The sequence below is a fragment of the Acomys minous genome (assembly GCF_964271855.1).
Source record: "Acomys minous genome assembly, chromosome: 8".
NCBI classification, from domain to species: Eukaryota; Metazoa; Chordata; class Mammalia; order Rodentia; family Muridae; genus Acomys; species Acomys minous.
In genome coordinates this window covers 1704400-1727827 of record NC_140489.1, presented here as the reverse complement: position 1 = coordinate 1727827, position 23428 = coordinate 1704400, and the positions used below count along the sequence as shown (strand labels likewise).

Here is a 23428-nt window from a genome sequence, read left to right as displayed (position 1 = left end):
AAAAAAGCGGGACTACATCAAAGTAAAACAAAGTTTCTATACAACAAAGGAAATGCAAAGAAAATTTAAAAGGCAGCATTTGGAGTTGGAGAAAATATTTGGAAACTGTGTATATTCCAAAAATATTTGAAAAATATGATAAAGAGTTGAAACTCAATGTGGTAATTCCTACAAATAAGCAAAACAAACAAACCAAAAGAGCCCAGTTATTCTGACTTAAACATGAGCTAAACCTGCGTGCACACAATTTCACCTACTTGAGACATGAAAATATGGTCATCGTGCTCAGTCATCATGGAGTGAGACCCACGCTGCAGGAGATGGAAGCGGACACCCTAGGATGTCAGAGGATAAGTACTGGTGACGATACTCAGTCACCTACTTCCTACCTCACAGCAAACTTTCACTCTCCCCATGAGCTGATGTGGCCACTCTTTCATGTGTGACATGCTCAGAATTGATCGTTTCCTAGGTGTCAGCTTCCTGAGAGGCAAGGACACTATCTGCTTAGTCAGCACTGTGTCCCCTGAGCCACCGAAGGGCTGTGAGAGTGAGTCAAACAGGTACAGGGTGGCAGCACAGCCAACTGTGGGTAAGTTCCTGGAGATATCTTTATTGAATGCTTACGGATACACAGATATATACATACACACACATATAAACTATACATGTGGTATGTGTGTACAGGTATCTAACCAGTATGTATGTATAGGTATCTATATATTTGTGTGTACATGTCTATTGTGTCTGTCTACACACACATGTGTATGTGTGTGCATATGTATGTATTTGTATATATGTATACATGTGTGTATGCATATGTATGTATGTATCTGTATATATGTGTACATGTGTGTATGTGTGTACATGTGTGTATGTGTGTGTGTGGTGCATATGCTGTGTAGGCACAGGTATTTGGTGTTGGATACTTTGTCTAGGCTAAGATTTTCAAATCCCACAGTGTCAGATGTTACACCACTTGCAAAATTTGTCTAACCAGTTCGTTCTCACAGCAACAGTACTTTATGACCCTGTACCTAATACCTAAGTACATTTATAATTTCTAGTGCTTCTCACGTACTCAGTTGCCTAGGCCTCCAACCAACCTGTGATTTCTACATTACTGACTCGTTTCTCACAGAAGTTCAGTCAAAGGCAGGATGATTAAGACAATGGCTCGCCAAGGTTATGCACCCAGCTGCATGTGCTGTATGCACTCTTATAGTTTCCTGAGATTAAGATTTCCCCATGATATTCTTTCGAAAGTAATGAGGTTCTGTAACCATAACAACAGTTATAAAATGTCTAGTACTTGGGAAGTGGCTCCAGGTAGCAATTACAGAAGGGTCAGACTATAGTTACATCCATATTTATGGGTGGATGACATAGAAAATAACACATCTTCCCAGAGATTGCATGCTTATTCTTGCCCCTGATCCAGGAGCGGGGTCTGATTTTCTACTGGGTCAAGGACAGTTGCCACGAAAGGTCGTTCTCACATACATCCCGGCTCTAAGCTGACCATGAGGATGACGAATGAATGCCTGGCACTAGAAAACATCCTAGCTGTAAAAGCCATTCTCACACGCCTTTAATCCCAGCACTTGGGAGACAGAGGCAGGCGGATCTCTGTGAGTTCAAGACCAACCTGGTCTACAAAGTGAGTCCAGGACAGAGACTACACAGAGAAACCCTGTCTCAAAAAAACAAACAACAAACAAAAAAACAAACAAAAAAATAGAAAGAAAAAGGAAAAGCTGTTCTGTCTGCAAAGCAGAATGCTTCCTGTGCGCCCTTCCTCCTGCCTTACTCTGCTCAGCCACACTGGACTTTTCTGTGCTTCTTGTCATGGCTATTTCAAGGCCACAGCTGTGACTTTATACACCAAGACTCATTTCCCCCTGAGAGTTTTTGTGGTTGGCTTGCCTCCTGAGGCTTGCCTCCTCGTCTTCTAGGCCTTCCCTGGCAAGCATCCCCTCTTAAGGAACCTAAAAACATTTTACTAGCTCATTTTCCTTTCTCTCCGTTAACCATGAGCTCTAAAGGCCCCAGGCCACATGTGTCTTCCTCTGTGTTCCACTCCTACACCCAGCACAGGGCCCAGTGTAAAGCACACGTTCAGTAAACAAGCTCTATATTAAGGGGAAAAGAAAGAACCGAGAAAACAAATGATACAAACCAGAACTTTCTGTTCCACTCATTCATATAGGATGACACATGGAATTACTGTCCCCCAAGCTCGCAGGCCAGTGAGGGATGCAGGCAAACAATCAGAGTATGTGTAACGTGCTCCCATAGCACACAGAACCACGGTCTTGCCCAAAGCAGCCTTGGGAGGCACATTGGGGGAAGGAATATCCGTGTTAAGACCTAAAGAAGGAGGGTTTATGCTGTAGTAAAGTTAGAGGCAGAAGGCTATGCTCAAGCCACAGGGAGCAGCTGTGGAAGATTCTGGAATGAAGCAGGTGGCCCTTTGAAGGCCTCTACATCCAGACATGCAGGAAAGGAGACAGGAGGCAGAAAGCCACACTCACAGAGGCAAAGCATGGCCCCATACTTAGGCCAACGACCTCCTGCGAAGGGGTGCTAAGGGGCGGGGTGAGCGGCATACTGTGTTTTCAGAGAGAAACGGGGAGAAACCCAACAGAATAGCTAGGGGGAAATCCCGTGGTGTCACCGTCACCCAGCAGAGAGGAAAACTTCCTTGGTCTAAGGTCTTATCACAGCAGCAAAGACAGACGTCAGGGCGCCGAAGGGACCTGGCAGATGATATGTGACATGAGAGTCCAACTGATCCAAGTAGAGGCCACTGGTGAAGGGACAACAGAGAGTGTGCATCAGAAGAGTGGCCTCACTCTGGGTGTCCTAGCTTAGGAGTGGCACTGAGGACCATCTGAGCTTTGTGAGGGGAGCTAGAACTCACATAATCATGAACGCAAGGGGACGTGGAGGAAGAGGAAGCATTCCCCAACACTTCACAAACAACAATGACACACTCGCCTCTATGGTAGAAAAAGACCAGACAAGAAGAGGCAAAGAATAGGCAGAGGGTTCTGCTGGTGGGGAGGAGGGTGGGACGTCCCACTGTGCGTACATGCCCAGCTAGGATACTCAGGGAAGACACATAATGTCTACACTGAATGGCCTTTTCTCATTATTCCAGAAGTATGATATGAAAACAGCTTTACTTACAGTGTGTCAGGGATTATAAGTGGCTTAGAGGGCATTTACATATGTGTAGGCCATATGCAAACACCACACTAATATATGGAAGTGACTTGGGCATCTATACGTTTTGGTGCCTGAGGAAAGCCTGGAACCAACTCCCCAAGGACACTGATGAATGTTCAAACATATGTCAACAAGGTAAACTGCAGAGCAGGTCACAGACCTAGGGCAGGACCTGAAAGGAGACAGCGTACCCCAAAACAACTTCTTATTCTTGATCCTAAGTAGCGAGAGAGACCGGGGCCTGTGTAACTGCCAATAGGAACGAGCCAGGGTGAGAAACTGAAGACATGGCAGGAAAGGTAATGGGGCCGGCCCTGAGAGAGGCCAGAGAGGGAAGCGTTGCTGGTCATGGGAGCCACCCTGTTCTAACAGAGGGTGGCATCCCACTCCTCTCAGATGTCATCAGCTGACCACATGGACTGAGATTCACTGAGTACCTACTACGCAACAGGCAGCGTGTGTGCACGGACGCCACGCACATGTGTCCTAACCTACCTACTGTAGCTCTGCTCTGATCTTATGGGTGAGCTCATGAGGTAATTTACCCACAATTACCCAGCCATGATTTAGTACCCAATCCTAATCAAGATTTTCCTGACATTTTACAGATATAAGCTTACCCCAGTTTACCCTGGTGGGGTCCTGGAATGTAAGGACCCCAACTACATGTGGGGTAGGAGAGGTGGGGTAACCTAGAACCCCTCATCCAACAATTCTCTGTTTTACAAAAACAAAGAAATGTGTAAGAACAGGACAGAAATCCATGTCACCCTGTGGTGTATACGGTAAAGCGCACATTTCTAGGGGAGGCTACAGTTCACGTCAAAGGCCCACTGCCCTAGCAGGATGGCTTGGGTCTCACCTTGAAAGATAAGAGAAGGCCAGAGAGGTAGTTTCTGATCTGTGGAGACCTGATCTTCAGTTGTGCTGACCCAGCTGTTGTGGTGGGACGACATAAAGATGGCGCCTACATGTAAGAAACCGCGTGCCTAATGCTACAGGTCTACTGCGGTGAGCAGCACGCAAGGGACGTTTTGCATTTGTTTGTATTGACTTACTCAGAGAAACGCTGCTCTTTTTGTCTGCCTTACTGAGGCCAGATTTATGAGGCTGGGACACGTGGGCCAGGAGCCTGGGAGAACAGCTCTGCAGAAATGCCAAGACCAGAGTCCCCAGCTCAGCAAATCAAAGTGGACCCTACAGTATAGCTGTCAGCACACCGGATTCCTTTCCAATGGCTCAGAGCGTGGTTGCTGGGTCCCCGAGAGCAGCAGCAAGGTCCCTCTTCCTGAAGGCTGCCTCGCCTTCAGCAACGGCAGGGACAACAGCTCTAACTTCCACCCGCCATAGAAGGCCATAGAAGGCCATAGAAGGCCTGGGCCACCCTCTAGAATCTCACTCTGTTCACTTGCTGCCCAGTGCTCTGATGGTGTCGGTGAATCAGCTAACACAGGAACTGCCCCAATGCCTCATCACTAAGTCTGACTTTCTCTTCAGGGTTCAGGTGGGACAGTGGCCCCAAGCAGCCACTGACAACAGGCACTGATGGCATCGCCAACCAGGGGGCTCTGATTTACCAGCCCCTATCTTAGATGAAATGGATAAATTCTTTGTAAAACACAGATTCTAAAACTATCACAAGATGCCCCCCCCAATGCCTTTACATACATAGAATAAGTTTATTATAAAAATGTCACACAAAGGAAACTTCACGTCTAGGCAGTATCAATGGTGGCATCTAGGGAAAAAAAGAAAAGAAAAGAAATCCTCACAAAACAGATTTCTACTTTCCAATCCCTTTCCAGCAGATCCTGAGCTCCACACCTGGCAAACATACTATAGGGAAAGAAATCGCTCAAAAAGGGGGGGTGGGGGTGGGGGCTAAAGCCAATCTAAGGTGACGGAGAGTGGAACACATGTGGGAATGAGAAAGATGGAAGGATAATAACAGCTAAAAGATGAAGGAGAGGGGCAGAGGGATGAAGGTGATGAGGGGTAGCACACTGAAACTCAGGGGACATACTAAGTGCCTTATGGAAATACACTAGTTAACAAAACACGGCTGTAAAAAAAAAGTGTTTGAACAGAATTATTGTGCAAGGGGTGGACAAAGCCATTACCAGACGGCTGGGCATGACATTTCCAGTACAAGACATTCCATATCTCACTATGATTTCTTGTTTGGGGAGGCCCTAGAGGCCCACAAAACGACACACGACTGCCATGGCCTACGACTACACAGTTAGTGTAGAGGACACCTCACATTTCAGCGGCAGGATATGAAGAAATCAATCTCAAACTGACCAGAAAGCTGCCGTGGGTGGCTTCTGCTGTGGCAGAAGATGTCTTTTCTCCCACAGAAGCCTGTGTGACATCAGTGGTCTCACCCTACATGCTCCAGTACCAACCTGCCATCTAAGATGTGCCCAGTGGTAACAGCCTCATGGCTATTATGGGAAAACTGCCTTGTGACTGCATCTGGGGCCTGCTCCACAGGAGGAAACCCATGCCTGGTACTTTAATTCTGATTAACAGTCCACACAGGCCCTAGAATAGAATCTGGTATATTGCTATATTGCTGTATGGTTACTGTAAAAGTAACTTTTATTCACCACATGCAATTGTCACCTTGGAGGCTTACTGCTGAATAAGTTTACCCCTTCTAGCTCTTTCTGAACTCTTGTTCAACTCAGCTATTGACAGAATTCACTAATAAAATATTAACAAGTAAAAACAGCTTTAAAAAAGGATAATCCAGTACAACCATCTAAAGTTAATAATACAAAAATGCAGTTTCTTAACACCCAAAAATGTCCATAGGACTGTGGGTGTCCCTCACTGTAGAGAGCATGCTTTAGCACCTTATAAGGGCCCAAGCTGAATCTTTAACACAAAATAAAGATACAAAATTCAAAACAACAGGTTAGAAGATAAATTGTCATCTCAGAATATTAGAAAAGGTTCAGTTCCTTCTCAAGATAAGAAATTCTCTACTTGCAGTCATGGAAAACATTTTTCTCTACCCGGTGAAGGAATTTCTCTTTTGAGGGGCTGTTGTGGCTCCTCTGAACTGAACCACCCCATCTCGTCAGGAAAGCAGCCTAGAGCCTCAATAAGACTCTAACAAGATACAAGATTCATGAAGCTCAGGAAGTTAAAGATCCACAGTCTCACTCTAGGTTATGCAAGCAGTTAATAATCATGAGGGGGAGGGGACTGTTTGCTGGAGGCCCCTGCAAGACGGACAGGAACTCCAGAAACGCAGAGTTTGACAGTTGTCATCACCTTGAGGTGCTCTTATAAGTGACCCCTCCGGCATGGGCCTGGTGACCCCAACAAACACTGGTTCACCGAGCTAGCCTTGGCATGAATGGTTTCTCTGATTTGTCATAAGTATCTACCCAGGGTGACTAAGCACTGGCTTACATCTCCCCAGAAAAAGCCACGTAACAAAGGACATCTTCAGAAATAAAATTAGCTCACACTTAACAGTGAGACATTAAACGACTCTTTTCCTGGATTGTTCACAAATCAAGGAAGTATCAGTATTTCAGCACTGTACGAGTGGTCCTAGCCAATGCCATAGTGCAACAAAAGGAAACTGAGAGCAAGGAAAAGGAAAAGAACAGGAGACAGGATGTAAAACTGCCTGCTGTTGACATGTTATATGCAGTAAACCCTACACAGTACAAACTTCACAAAGTACCGTAACCAGAGAAAGCAAAGTCTGTAACCTCCTAAGATGCAAAGTAAGTATTTTTTCATTCAGTATATTTCTATGATTAGCCAAATATGCTAAAGATAAAAGTTAAAATATATTAGTATATAAAATAAAATCAAAATATCACAAATAAAATAAATCTAACAAGAAGTGCAAAAGACTACTGTGTAATAAACTGTAACGACACTGCAGAGAGGAATCAGAGATCATCTCCTGGGGCGGGGGCGGGGGAAATGTGTTCTTAGGAAACTTTATAAGAATGTTTATAATGACTTTATATTTACCCTGGTCAGTCTAGGAAAAAGTTAATTAGGCTGAAAAAATTCCTCTAGTAATATACACCATGGTAATAAACATTTATTTATTTAAATAATGTTTATTAAAAAAAATTTTTAATAAAAACTTTAAAATGTTACAATAGTCTAAATAATGTTGAGGTAGAAACAAAAGATATGAAACTTGACTTCAACGCTTATTATGTTGCAGTAATTGAGACTGTGGGTTTGTCATAGAGACAGAAAAACAAATGAAGAAAAAATATGGAAATCTCCCTCTCTCTCTCTCTCTCTCTCTCTCTCTCTCTCTCACACACACACACACACACACACACACACACACACACACACAGAGCAAACTAACTTTCTTTGGATCAAGGTGGAAAGTTAATTCAGTGGAAACAAGAGAAGATGAGTGGGACATAGTTCCACACAAGACCCCGAGATCTTGACAGAAGTAGGTACATTGATGACTTTTAGGTGAACAAGAATTTATCTACGACACAAAAGGCACTATCCATGAGAGGAAAATGCCGCATGTTACATGAAAAAAATTGTAAGATTTTATTTATAACAACTCCCTTTAAAACATGCCATTTGTGGGGCTATTAATATAGTTGCGTGGCAGAAGAAAATGTGTAATTTATTCATTTTCTGACAAAGGATCTATGCCCTAAATAAGTAAGAACTCTTGGAATAGGAAAAGGGCAAGCCACCCAATTGTTTAAAAAAATTGAGTGACATCATAACATAAGACAGAACACTAATTCACACGAAGCCATTGTTCAGTGTCTTCAGATGTTAGAAAGATTTAAGTTCAAGATGCGCTAAGATATTTACTGATGGCCCCTGGAATGGCGGCTGCAATTACAGGGAAAAAAAAAAAAAAGACAAAAAACAGGGAAGTAAATAGAACCCGGTGCATCATGGATGGTAGCTTGACGATGCGTAAATCACTTTTATTTCTGAGAAATTTTGCTTTTGTGTATGTATTTACCCAGAAGAAATGAAAAAATATATCCAAGAAAAGACTTTTTAAAGAAGGTAAAAGCACCACTGATCTTCAAGTTAAGAAACGCAAATACCAGCTAACAGAATGGATAAAGAACTTATGATATATTGATATGAGGGAATATGACTAAGGAATGAAAATGAAGTTTTATCATGATTTCACCCACACTTCTCTGGGTGAAGGCTAAGCACATCAAGGAGACAATGCTCCTACCCTTTTCTGATGCTTTTCCACACAGCTCAGTAATAAGAAAGGGAAGCTTTCTCTCCCCCCCCCCCTCGTCAATCCTCCAAACTACAACAGCAAAACAAACAAACAAACAAGCAAGCAAGCAACTTTTCCCAAGGAATTTTTAAATCTAAGGAATCAAGTCTATTTGATTTGTCTTATTCCAAAGATTCAGAAAAGGCAGAGAAGTGTGTGTGTGTGTGTGTGTGTGTGTGTGTGTGTGTGTGTGTGTGTATGTGTGTGTGTGTGTTTATGTACATATGTGTCTTTGTAAGTGTCAAAATGAGTGTATATGCATGTGTGTGTAAGTATATGTGTGTCTAATGCCACCCACATGCAAAAATGATAGGTCTTCAGGAAATAAACAGAATTTGAAACAATTACCTGAGTTTATCTCATTGATTTGCAAGCAGCAACAAGAAAGGCAATGATTTGTAGGCAAATCACCTATTAGGGCCAACTTTGACCTTTAGTTTTAACACTAAGCTCTTTTAAAGCTCTGAAGTTCATTTTAAAAGCATCTCCCATCATTACAAGAGTAAGTTTAGTTAACAATTACCTCCAGAAGGCAGTACATCTATAATGTGTGTGCATGCACACAAATATGCAGCGTGTACATGAGCATGCATGCATGTGTGATATGTGTGTGTACCAAGCACACACATATGGACAGCAAAGGAAGACGGCAAATGTGCTGCTTTCCACCTTGTTCCCTTGAAACAGGGTCTCAGTGAGCGTAGCGCTGGGCTGGCAGCCAGCCAGCTCCAGTGATCCTCCTGGCTGTGCCCCACACTCTGGCAGGTGCAGCTGCGCTCAGCCTTCACGTGCCAGAGTATTGATCTCCGGCTTCATGCCTGTGCAGCAGAATTCTCTCCCCTGAGTGGCCTCTGCAGTCAGGGTCACACCCACTCTTAAAAGATGATTACCCAATGGGTTTTATACACACTTCTCACAACCCTCACCACAGCGTTAGCAGCATGCAAGCATTAGCGTCTCCACTATCTGCGCTAGCACCATTTGCAGAACTGAGCGCTGTGAAAGGCATGGATGTAACTCGTCTGTCAAACACTCTAGTGGGCGCTGAAGGGGTTGATAAAAGCTTTTATCACAAGCTAGCCAAGTGACTCCCAGAATTCAGTGCTAGCCAGACTGAAAAAAAAAATCTTTGCAGCTCACGTTTAAAAAAAAAAAAAAAAAAAAGCAGACACTGTGTTTCGCATCTGTGGTCCAGCGTTTCGCATCAGTGGTCCAGGCCCCCAGACTGCCCTCTGACCCTCACATGTGCTGGCTCACGCTCCCCTTTCTCTCACACGTATGACAGCAACAGAAGCTTTTGACTCTTCATAACCCACCTTCTCTGCTCATCTACCTCACATATACCTCATAGAGACATGTGCATCTGTACATGCCATGAGTCCTGAAAAAAGAAAACTTAACAAAAGCATCAAATGCCTGGCTGGCTAAGCGATGCTATTGGAAGCGTCTGAAACGGCCAACCTTGCTGAGGGGATGAAGATGACACTTCTTTGCATCAATGTTGAGGGATAGGTGTGCACTTTCTTTTAAGGGATTTGACCTGAATGTTTACTTCTAGCAATGTATCCTGCAGAAACAAAGAAAAATGCGGGCATCACAGATATACATGGCTGGTTACTGTGGAAGAGGGAGGAAGAGGAGAGGAGAGGAGAGGAGAGGAAAGGGAATGGTAGATAAAGGAAGGGGAGGTAAGAGGGGAGAGGGGAGGAGCGGATGGGGAGGTGAAGGGAAAGGAGGGGAGGGGGAGGGAAGTGGAGAGGAGGGGAGGGGAGGAGAGGGGGGAGGGGGAGGGGGGAGGGGAGGAGCGGGTGGGGAGGGGATAGGGAGGGAAGTGGAGAGGAGGGGAGGGGAGGAGAGGGGGGAGGGGGAGGGGGGAGGGGAGGAGCGGGTGGGGAGGGGATGGGGAGGGAAGTGGAGAGGAGGGGAGGGGAGGAGAGGGGGTAGGGAGGAGAGGAGGGGAGGGATGTAGGGGAGGGGAGGGGATTGGGAGGGAAGTGAAGAGGAGGGGAGGGGAGGGGAGGAGAGGGGGGAGGGGGGAAGGGAGAAGCGGGTGGGGAGGGGAAGGGAGGGGAGGGGATGGGGAGGGAAGTGGAGAGGGGGGAGGGGAAGGGAGGGGGAAGGGGGGAGGGGAGGGGAGGGGTATAGGGGAGGAGAGGGGATGGGGAGGGAAGTGGAGAGGAGGGCAGGGGAGGGGAGGGGAGAAGAGGGAGTGGAGGGGAGGAGTGGATGGGGAGGGAAGTGGAGAGGGGGGAGGGGAAGGGAGGGGAAGGGAGGGGAAGGGAGGGGAGAGGGGAGGGGGGAGGGGAGGGGATTGGGAGGGAAGTAGAGAGGGGGGAGGGGAAGGGAGGGGAGGGGAGGGGAAGGGAGGGGAGAGGGGAGGGGATTGGGAGGGACGTGGAGAGGGGGGAGGGGAGGGGAGGGGAGAGGAATGCTATCCCCATGGCACAAAGCTGTGTTTCAAGGGACGAGCATTTTAATAGCAGTGTATTTAATAACCATGGCAGCCTCAGGTGGAATCTGGTAGAGGCGTTAACATCTGCACGCTGGGGTTTCAGTTGCCACATGGGAACAGAAATGCCACAGGTAGATTATGGATCCCACACTGTCTGTGCAAGGCCAGGAATGGGGACTGAGCAGCCATGATCCTCTGCGTTTCACAGTCCAATTGAGGGCTCTAAAAGACCTCTACACACTATCCCTAAAGAGCCGTGTGAAGAGCTGGGGCCCCTGGGCTTCAGGAAGGAAAAAAGCCCCATATAACTAACCAAGGCATCAAAGCAAGCCTGCCATTAGAACCAGAAAACCTACCCTAAGTTATCAACCAGAGCCAGTCCAGACACGGACACGGACACAGACACAGACACACAGCATTCGCCCTCCTCAGGGTAGAGTGACACTGTGGACAAAACAATCCCAGACAGCAACCTTGATAAAACAAGCCTTACAAACATCCAGCCTCGACAGCTTCGGCTGGGAATGGTCTAAACAAATCTATTAACCGTCCCTGAAATAAGACAGGACAGAAGAGGCTGGGCACCACAAGGCTGGACAGCGTAAAACTGATTTTAAAGAAAGGTTTCAGGGGCTGACAGCTCAGACAGCCAAGTGCTTGCTGCACCTTGGAGTCCATATGAAATGGCATGTGGCACGTGACACATAGCACACGCTTGTAATCACAGCCTGTAGGAGGCAGAGGCAGGAGAGTTCCCTGCAGCTCACTGGGCCAGCTAGTGTTGCCTAATCCATGAGCTTGGTAAGCGAAACTATCTCAAAGTCTCAAAGACAGAACAAAACAAATGAAAACAAAACACCAAGGTGTGTGGTCCCTGCGAAATGCTACCTGGGGTTAAGCTCAACACACATATGCACACACATGCATGAACCTGCACATACAAGCAAACACATACACACAAGAAAATTTGAGGGAAACAGATAAAAATCAATGTAAATAAACTACTAAAGTAAGAATAAGGAAGGATTGAGGGGGACATTTTTGTTGGTAACATACTTTAGTACAGCCACTATAAAAACTGGTCTAACAACTCCTCAGGAAGGCAGAGATGGATTCACTGTACGACCCAGCAAGCCTACCACTGGCTATGTATACAAAAGAATAAAGTCTATGGGCCAGAAGAAAATCTGAACAGCCAGGTTCATCAAAGTGTTAGCATAACAACTAATATCAACCATTAGTTTTGCTGCCCATCAGTGAGGGAACGGACAAAGGCACTGCGGTACTACAGTGGGGCACTGAGTACATCCCGTCATTAGAAAGCACAGTCATGAATCTACAAAATGTCCTGTTAAGTTAAATAAGCTAGGCATAGAAGGACGGATATTTTATCTCATTGACATATGGAATATAAAAGTAGAACTCATTTAAAGTATGTTAAGTAGCAGCTATGAGAGTCAAGCAGGCTCAGGGAGATGCTGGCCAGAAGAGCACAGCTTTCAGCAAGAGAGGAGGAACAGTTAGGGGCCTGTCACACACCACAGTGGCAGCAGCTAAGAAGATACTGTGTATTCAAAAGCTGCTAAGGCGGATTCTGAATGTTCCAAATGTTCCAAGCACAGAAAGTAAGTCGATATACGCGTCAGAAGGCTTGATTTGGCCAGCCAGCCCACCAGTGTACACACGAACCAAACAAGTTGTCAACCATAAGCATATAAACTCTTATCATTTAACACAGGTAAGACATTTAAAATAGAAATAGAAGTGTTTGGGATTAAAGTAAGATAATAATCACAATAAACTCAAAGAAGGCACAGGAGAAAGTAAGAGATATTCTATGTATACCTACCAACATAGAGAGCATGATTTCAGGTGAGTAGCCACAAATATCTATTTCCACATATATGTACATTCATACAGAAAGATAGACAGCTAGCAGATAGAAAGAAAACCTTTGGATGCTTAAATGCCAAATGGTTTTCTTGAGAAAGTAGATTTCTTTTGTTTGTCTATTTCCCTTCCTGGATTTTTCTTCTTCATCTTCAACAGTAAACAAATATAAAGAAGTCAATAACTAAAAATAATAAAACCAATATAAAACACATATCCACAAAATGTCATTTACCATTTTAAAATATAAATATTCAGGGAACCAAAAAATGACAAGTTGGAGGGAGGGAGAATTAAGAGCAAAATCTTGGCTAAAACTAAACAGAGACATGCAAAACAATGTCCGTTCCAGGATCATACTACAACAGCTCAAAGTTGAGAGAATACTATTTTAATGTTTTTATTTTTTATTAATTTATTCTTGTTACATCTTATTTTAATGTTTTTAAAATGCCCTCACTTTATGGTTATAATCAAGGTATAAATATCAATAGATCAACCAGTACTGTGTAAGAGATATGGCCATGTCTTTAAAACAACATCCCATTTTCCTCAGAGTAGAAAACCACAGATCCATTTTTCTCCAAATGTTAACAGAAAATGACAAATAAATAAAGCTTACTGTTCTATCCCCTTCAGTTGTCCAATCTGAAATCTTAAAAAGTACCTGTTTCTTATGGAAGTCCTTTAAGGCCGTTTCATAGCCTTCCTCAAGCCGACTGAAGGCAATCCCTACGTCTGTGGTCCACCATATTTGTGAGCCCGTTAGAGCCACCTGAGCAGGGAAGTCAAAGATCCACAGCTCTCTAGGCTTCTCCTCATAGGCCGCGATGGCTTCTGTGATCGCCTGGCGCACTGTGTCCTTCATAGTCTGTTCGAGCTGCAGAAGCCAGCTTTCCACCTTGGAAGGAAATTGAAATGTGACAGGTGACAGCACAGGCTCAGCAGTGGAACTGTTCCGCACTCTAACTTGCAGGCCGTGCAACAGCACCACAGCGGAGTCCTGTGGCCACCAGGAACACACGAGGAGAACGCAGAGGGGAGCCTCAGCTGCTAATTAGGGCGCTTTTCCCTATGCCAGCCTCTCTCCTCCCCAAACTGCAGCTGGTTTCTTAATCTCTAAGAGGGCGAACAGCCTTCCTAAACAGAGGCGCTGTCATCCATCCTACAGCTCTGAGGATAAAGGGTTCTAGACAAGCCCGGACCACGATCTGCCATCTACTGTAAGGGGTTCCCCTGGCTTTACAGCTGGATTTTAACATGCACAAGTTCACAGTCTCTAATCTAGCCAGCGGGGTCCTGTATTTCTGCCTTCATCGTGGGGGTCAGAGTCAGGGACAAGGTCAGGTAGCAAGCAACCTCAGTAGACTAGTCATTGTCTGAGCATCTCCCTTGTACTCTGGGACCTATGTCCTCAGGAGCTCCATTAGGAAAGACTCCAGGGAACCTGACCCACCAGTCCGTGTTTGGACAACAATGCCAGCAACAACTACTTAGCAGTATGCTTGCATAACTGATTTCTGAGTGTTTTCCAGGCTCCACCCTTTTGAAACCTCATGACATTCTGCCTAGCCTATGATAAAAATGACCACATCTGGTTGGGACTAATCATATATATGCCATCTCTTTGGTGGGACAAAGACTTCTTCCTTTCTGATCCCCAAAAGCCCAATTTGGTGAATAAATAAATAAGTAAGCAAGCAAATACATAAATAAAGCTTAAACAGACTAAGTTTGGAAGAACCAATCGTAAAAGTGTGGAAAAAGCGTAAAATACAAGGGAAAAGGATTATTTTTTAATATCTAAAACAAAGGTAAGTAGAGAATAATGTCATATATGTTCAGAAGTTTCTAGCATAAGTTGCTTATACAGAATAAATTGGAGCCCTACTAAATTGTCCAATATCAAGGGTTCCTGCTAGAGACAAGCGCATCCATCAGTTGGATGATATCTATCTGGGCACCATGCCAGTTGATGAACAGTCTGCCGGGAGGCAGCAGACAGCAACATACTTTTGTCAAGATAGTTTATGGTGACTTTTTCTAATCACTATAATAATATCCCAAAAGCCCAAGAGATCAAAAATATATTTTAATCACAGTATCCTACCATCTGCTTCCCCTTCATTTGGCAGAGTTTTCTGGTACAATATTAAAAAGTAACGGAGGAGTAAAGAGAGCCCTGGTAAAATACATTTGCAATGACAATTCTGCAAAGAATACTTCAAGGAAGATGCCCCCCGCCCCCGCCAGGCCTAAGAGGACCTCTCGTAGAAACTGCTTCTGAGGTTACTCTTCAGATGAGACCAAGACACCATGCTTATCAGAGAGTTGAGTCCTGTCTGGTTAGCTTTTATCACCTTGATATAAGCTAGAGACATTTGAGAAGAGGGAAAAATCTCTCACCAGACAGGCTTGTGGGACAGCCCGTGGGGGGCACTTTCTTGATTAATTATTGATGTGTGAGGGCCCAGTTCACTGTGGTTGGTACCAACACTGGGCCAAGTAGTCCTGAGTTATGCAAGAAAGTATTTTGAGCAAGCCAGTAAGCAGCATTCCTCCACGGTCTTGGCTTCCGTTCCTGTCTGCACGTTCCTTACCTGACTTCCTTTTGTGCTGGACTGGGACCTCAGACTTGCAAGATGAGACAATTGCCTTCCCAAGTTGCTTTTGGTCCTGGTCTTTACCACAGCAATAGAAGCCTCAACTAAAACATCTCCCAGCCTGGTTTAAGCTGTCATTGGGAAAATGGCTCTTCCTTGTGGAGTTGGTAAATATTTTCAGGCGTGTATGCATGAGAGGAGACAATGTGCGAGGGAACGGGGATGCAGCAGCATCTCGGTAAACTCTGCCAATCTTACTGACACAAGTTCACAGTGCTCACATCAGAATGTACAGCCGCAAAGCCTCTCCCCTTCCCCACAGCCTCTGAGGGATGCCTAAAGCAGAGTCCGTGGGTCAAAGACCAGTCACATCACCAGGCCGCACGTGCATGTGAACCTGAGTCAGACTTGTTTAGTCTGCGGCAGACCCCTCTGCAAATGTTCCTGAGAAATGTTGCTGACAGACACCCTGCTGGACGCTAAGGCGAAGTGAGCAGAAACTGGGCAAGGGGGGGATGTCCTTGGCACACGGGAGACGGTAAACACCGACCTTCCACTACAGAACCAAGGAGAGCCTGGTTTTTAAACATGAACTGGACGATTGCCCTCAAATTACTCCCCCTTGCACGAGAAAAATATCAAAATCAAACCTTACATGGCCTACGCATTCACACCCGGCCTGGAACGGGACATATTCCTTTTCTTTGCTGAACATTCCAACTGCTCTGTATGTGGAAACTTCCATACTTTCCTCAAACTGCAGATCTGAGATGCTGTCGAAGAGTTTGACAAGGTGGCGTGTTACCTAAGACAGAAATAAGAGCATCTGAATGTTTCTCACTGTATAAGTACCCTGGTAACTGAAGTGTAAAGCCATGTGACATTACTAACCTTTATCCACACATTCCAGACTTGTCTGAAAATCAAAGTCACTAATAAAATACTAGTGCCTGAATGAACCGGACGGATCTGATCCCCCCATCATATGCATTCTGGTGGACACTCCTACAGAGAGGAGGCTAGGATCTGACCCCTCCGTCATATGCATTCTGGTGATGCTCACTACAGAGAGGAGGCTAGGATCTGACCTCCCCATCATATGCATTCTGGTGATGCTCACTACAGAGAGGAGGCTAGGATCTGACCTCCCCATCATATGCATTCTGGTGATGCTCACTACAGAGAGGAGGCTAGGATCTGACCCCCCATCATATGCATCCTGGTGGACGCCCACTTTTTTACCCAGTGCCTGAAGGCTTACCGACCTGTCTTTATGCAATTACAACTGGGGATGTTCATTTTACTAGAACATAGAAGTGGTCAAACTTCTAAAATTCAAATTTATATTGTTGGTAAAATCTGAAATAAATGTACAGAATTAGAGAGAATCGTATGGTTTGGGGTCTGGTGACATCATTTATTAGGTGGGATACTTTTGAGTCTTGCAAATCCTTGGTACGTCAAGAGGCTGAACGATGTTTTCCTACTTTGATTTATAGGTGAGTTTTCGAGTCAGCATTGCTGAGACTGAGGGCGGTGAAACTTTGCATTTCCAGGGCTGGGACAGGTAAATAAGGACCCCATTCCTGTCTGTGTCCTGGCTTCTATTCTCACAGCCTGCGCCCTCCAGAGGAAACCGACGCACTGAATGTTAAGCACGTTATTGAAATTTGACAAATCAAGGTTACAACGTGAGACAAACACCAGCAGGCCTGTTGTCTGAAGAGGTCAGTCTGAAGAAAAATATCTACCTGGCCTCCAAACACAAGCCCTGAACTGACCACACAGCCCCATCCACTGACCCCTCAATAAAAGTCATGACAGGCCTCCCTCCTAAGGACAACGCCTAGCATAGCCACGGGGAACAGAGAGAAGGTGGTTTCTCAGTAGGTGGGCTCACACTCAGAGAGCAGCCAAATCTCTCAGGGGCCATATCAGTGGTCAGAACTCATATTCCTCCCTTATTCATGGTAGCGTTGAGTGGAAGAGAGTTTTATGGGTCCTCAGAAAATTAAACACACTCACTAAGAAACCATCAGTGCATCCTGCAAACAGCCATCCAGACAGACTGTTGCATACCAGGGTTCCCTCCATTGTCACCGTGGACCAAAGGCAGAAACAACCAAATATCCATTCAAACAGATGGATGAACAAACCGTGCCAGGTGCATACTGTGAAATTCTTTTCAGCCGCATGAAGGAATGAAGTGTGTGTGTGTGTGTGTGTGTGTGTGTGTGTGTGTGTGTGTGTGTGTACAACTACAAAGACTGTGCTATTGCACGCTCTTATCCTAGAACTAAGGGAGTGGACGCTGAAAAGCTGCGTTCCCGTCGAGCCTGGGATGTGTTAGTGAGACCTTGCTTCAAAAAACTAAAGGCGAGGATGTAGCTCAGTGGCAGAATGCTCCTCTAATACACAGGGCCCTGGATTCGATACCTAACTCTGGAAAAAAAAAAAGACAACATGAATGAACCTTGGAAACACTGAGCTCCATGACAACAGCAGCCAGTCTTCCAATCCCACCAACTATAAAATCACTCGCACAAAATACAAAGACTGTGCAAATCCACAGACACAGGACCAGTGGTTCCTAGTGGTGCTAGGGAGAGAGACACAGGCCACCAGATCAACGGGTGCAGAGGTGTCTTGGAAATACAACTACCAGTGGTATGGTAGTTGTATAACACTAGAAAATGTGAAAATGATCCTCAGTTACACACTTTTAAGGCAGCTGATTTTCTGTGCTATGAACTTTACCTCAACAGAAAACAAAGGCTGCTGCCAACAGAAAGCAGTTTCAAGCTGGGCCACGTTTCCCAACACACAAGTTTCACCTCTGTTTCTCAAACATACCTCAGCCAGGCCTGGTACATAACAGCATCTTCCAGAGACAACAGCAGCTGCCTACGCTGCCTGTGTAGCAAGCCCAGCTATATCTGTCGGAGTTTTCTTTGGTGACTTAGCCTTTTAGAGTCCTCAGCTTTCACACATAATGCTGCTTTCACAGCTTTAGCATCAGGGAAAACAGCACCAGGGTGACACAGGGAGAGCGGTAGGTGGCGGGTCCCTACCTGGCTTATCAAGTTCTCCCTCATCCATGCACATTACCCACAGGACATTTGCACACAGACTACCTCGGCGATAATCTAACGATTCTCTCTCCCCACTGAAGTGGCCAGAAAGAGCGCAGATGTCAAACGGCTTCCACCGGGTAGCGGGCCTAGATAGCGTTCAGCTGAGAAAGCCGCAGGGATACATGAGGCCTCAGCCATCAGCCACCCTCACACACGTTATGGCTTTGCTCAGAAAATAATTCCACACCACCTTCTGGCCTTGTAGCCATCTTGGCAGTGGCCAGAAAATGGAAATCTCTTAACCTACAAGCCTCCACGACTTGTACCTGGTGTGACTGAAATCAGACGTGTCTTTATTAAAATTTTCTAAGAGACAGTAACAGACACATTTCCTAAGAGACTACAAAAGAAATGTTTTCCAATGAGGCATCTTTGTATTTTAAGTGAAATTGGATTTTCTTCTTCCTGGCTAAGTGCCTGGGAAAATATTTTTTTATTTTACAACTAAAAACATACATTAAAATAACACTTTCAGGCTATTATTAAAGAAACTAAAACTTCTTTGTGCTCTAAGTTGGTTTCTCAAAGGTTATCAGTAAAAACTGAACAATGTCCCCTATGTTCAGTTGTGGCCACTAACGCACACAGGCAGCCCAGCTTAGCAGAGTAGTGTGTGTTCAAAAAATTGGTCATGTGGCCTGGATGTACATCAATTATTTTAATAAGCAATAAGACTTATGACAGTGCAAAGACCTTGAAAATGTTTTGGCAAAGATGGGTCAAGGATCCCAGAAGAAAACAAGAAAACCTACATAATCAACTGACCTAGGCCCATGGGGGCTCATGGAGACTGAACTGCTAACCAGGAGCATGCATGGGATGGACCTAAGCCCTCTCTCTGCACACGTGTAACAGTTGTGCAGCTGGGTCTTCATGTGGGAGTCCTAATGATGAAAGCGAGGGCTGCATTAACTCCGATGCTGCCTTTGGGACCCTTTCCTCGTACTGGGCAGCCTCACCTGCCCTCAGTAGGAGAAGGTGTGCATAGATGCATAGAGAGCGTTTGGGTCAACTGCCAACATGTTCTTTGACCTCTCAGAGTTTCGTACGTGTTTCTACTGTTTGTTAAGTAGGGCATCTGGCTTCTGTGTTGTGTCTTAATTTCCTTTGTTCCGTTTGGGGTTTTTCTTTATTTTCTTGGTGGCGTCACTTATTCTAGGCCATGTCATCCCTTGCCATAATTCATGTCAGGAAGTTTGTCCTCCACAAGCTGCATGCCTGTGTGTGTGTGTGTGTGTGTGTGTGTGTGTGTGTGTGTGTTGGGGGGGAGGGGCTCCCCAAGGGGAAGGAGTCGTCCTCTGATCAAAGGTCTTTCCTAACTCCATCCATGTTTGCCTCAGCATCCATTGCTAGCGTTATCTGCAGATGACACACGCACATTTCACGTGGAATATCCTGGGGACACTGAGGTCACACAATAATCTCTTGGCAGCAGATGCACAGTGGCTTACTACTGGCGGAATTTGAAAGATAGAGCATAACTGCTAGCGATAAGGCTGCACCTCTGTGATGTCTGCGGGCCGAAGAGCAAGCTTACTCCATCACCTTCCGCCAGCACGGCACAGCATCTCAACCATGAATCACTCTGTCAGGGAACTGGGTTATGTTACTCGTCCTTGGTAACTGAAGTCTGTACTGCTGGAGCCACACACAGAGAGAGTCTTATTAAATGCAAAGGCACAACATTACGATACAATATATATTCATATACGATACATATAATTTGCAATACAAACCGGGAACATAGCCCACGGCTTGTGTCTGCTGTCCACCTAGGAGATGAAGGGAAGAAAGATGAAACTGGTCATTCCTAATCCCTTTTCAAACCTCACCATGGGATTGGTTTCTAATATCTAATTTTACGTTTCTTCGGTGACATGAAGATGTTGCTATTCACTAAGACAAAAGTACACAAAGCTCTACTGAAGCAGGCCTGGTGAGCACACCTTGCAGTTCCCTTGGGTGGCCATTAACTCCTTCGTAATGACGGTACCCAGCACCATGTAAGAAAGAACCTAAACGCGGGCATTTGTACCCTGTTAGTCTCTAGAATACGACTGGATGTGAGTGCGTTCTATTAGCATCACACGCAAGAATATCGAAGCTGATCTGTCCAAATAGCAAACAATTATTCTTGTTTTAGAGTAATATTTATTATGGATAATGATACAACATTATTGAGAATCTAACTCTGTTTGGAAGATTTAGTCATGGCACCTTCATGTAAGTAACACTTTCAATGCCACCGTACACCACACCCACGATAACATGACCATTTTAGTAAATACACAGGGCAGACACATAAACATTCACAAACAGCCTTCAGGAATACATTCTAAGAGTAACATATATTAGGCTACTTTTAATCTTTTTTTGCCACGTATATATGATATAATTTTACATAAGGTAATCCAATCTAAATACTGTAGTTTTTCAAGTAAACATACAAAAGCTGAAATTCATATAGAGGAAAATGGGGGAAAGCATATGCAACTGGGTGAATGTTAAAGACACAGTTCTTACAGATATCAACATCATTGCCAAACAGAGGACCAGCAATGTGCACGGAATAGGAAGTTGATGAGTGCTCAGCCCTAAATGATTGATATATATGCTATATACATATGTGTGTATATATATACATAACCTCATCATTTGAAGCTCAGTGTTTTATGCAGAAGGGTGCTAGAAGTCGTGGATGACTTCAAGGACATAGTATTTTGCAGACACAATAGGGCAGATGCACATATGAACTCACAGGACTGTGACTGCATGCACAAGACCTGCACAGATAAAGCCAGACAAAATCCTGGCATGGACAAGGCGAGGAGGGTACCATGTCTTACTCCCAAGGAGCTGCTGGCGTTTGATTGCTGATGGGAAAAGAAAAGTCAGTTTTCTTTAATGGCGTGTTGCCCTGTATATCAACCATACTCCAGGGGAGACTTTATACCCAGGGGTAGTTGCCAACACAAACTGGACTCAACTAAAAGAAAGAGGGAGGAAGGGAGGGAAAGGGAGAGAAAATTGGAAGTTGGGTGTTTATGAGGCTGGGAGGATCTGAGAGAGGGGGCGGATATTATCAAAGTATACTGCCAGGAACTCTCTAAGAGTTCATAAGATATTATTATTTTTAAAAGATAAAAAGAAAAGAAATAGAAGACTATGACCCAAAGATTTCTTATGGCTTACCTGAGTTTCTCTTCCTCTCAAAATAGATATTAAAAACAACAACAACAACAATAAACTCTATGAAAGGTGAACTCAGACAATGTGCTGTGTCCTCTCTTGTGACTCCTGGCTGCTGCCCCACATACGTTGCCTGGAGTTGCTCACGGCATGAGGTGCAGAGCGACTCTGCTCCCCACCGTGTGGCGTTCCACTGGGTGAGTACATTGCAGACTCGCTCGCTAACACAGGGGTTGATGGCGTTCTCCTCAGCCTTCTCATACTCACAAGCCAGAACAGTGCTGTAGCTGACAGCAAGGTGTCTTCAGGGAAGAACAAGCAGGGGAAAGAGAGAGAGAAAAAAGGAAGAGGGAGAGAGCGAGGGAGGAAGGAGGAAGGAAGGAGGGCTGGTCTCATAAATTAGAACTTTATACTTTTAATTTTACATACAACCTTTCACTCTAAAGGTTGTAGCTTATAAAGTTTATGTCTATATTCTAAAGCGGCAGTTTATAAAGGCCTTGGCGGACACGAATGTCTACTCATAAACACAAATGCATACAGAGCCAACACACATCAACAAGCTTCAAGAATCACAAACCACTCCCAGGATGTAGGGGCTCAGAACCGAGGCAGTCCTGCAGCTTACAGTAACTGTGTGTTGGAACCTTCGGCTGCCTCAGCTAGGTACAGCAATCATACACTATGGCTTCTCCGACAAGGGGGGGGTTGTCCAGGCGCTGGCTTGGTCTGTGTCATCAGGCAGCAAATTAGTGCTGACTGTTGCGTGGGATGGTCACAGTCTCAGCAGGGAGCAGCAGAAGGGTGAGGCGTAGTGCAGAACAGCCTCTTGCGAGGACAGGTGTGAAGGGAGAAACAAGCTTAGAAGAAAGATGAGAGTCGGGAGGAGACATATCGGTGGCCATTTTTCCATATCATTTTTAATAGTTTGATTTTTATACAGTTAACTCATCACTCAAAAATTTGTAGCTGGTGACTACTGTTTTCCTACTTGGCACTTAAGGAAATAAAAACTTAAAGCACAATGAAATGATACAGTATTCAGAGCCATGAGCTAATCTCATGTCTATACCGTTTCCAAGTCTCTCCACGTTCTATACCATCTGCTTTCTGATGGGCGGCTGCCATGCCCGTCTTGTCTTGTTCCATGCAGTTAGCATTTCAGTGTTCAGAATTTTATAATCCTTTTGGCATCATCTTCCTTGTACATTTCTCATAGCTGGTGATGAAACCTTCCGGCTTTTGAGTCTGAGGAAAACATCCTCACTGTTCCCTTCATCTTTAAAATATGCCCTCTCTGGGTAGAGAGCTCCAGGCTGACAGATCTGTCTCTTGCAGTGTGTTCAAGTTACTGTTCCACTCGCTGACCACTCGCACCGTTTGCAACGTGAGGTCAGCTGTCAGCCATTTCACTGGCTCTTCTGTGTCCTGGGGCTTCGTGGATCAGGTCTAGGGTTATTTCTCATGGTGGTTTTAAGCAATCTGAACACTTTTAGTTTTATTCATACCCCTCACCCCCGACCCCCACGTTTCCTCATCCTCCTCTCTTAGTCCCTCCCCTTTCTCTCTCTCCTGTTGGGGGTTGGTCTGATGTATTTGGATGATAATTAGTGAAAAACTATCCCACCTGGGCAAGGCAGACGAGACAGGTGTGGCT

General features: G+C 45.0%; 1 protein-coding gene across 4 annotated transcripts in view; it reads right to left on the bottom strand.

Annotated features, from left to right (window-relative positions):
• The window catches only part of DNAH11 (dynein axonemal heavy chain 11), a 296286-nt gene that overhangs the window by 190448 nt on the left and 82410 nt on the right, over nt 1-23428 (bottom strand). For all 4 annotated transcript variants that reach the window (XM_084791554.1, XM_084791555.1, XM_084791557.1 and 1 more), the window contains 2 exons: nt 16104-16253; nt 13513-13746 (listed from right to left, as the gene is read on the bottom strand). In XM_084791554.1, the coding sequence (XP_084647680.1) occupies nt 13513-13746; nt 16104-16253 (384 nt within the window). The remainder of the gene's footprint in view (nt 1-13512; nt 13747-16103; nt 16254-23428) is intronic.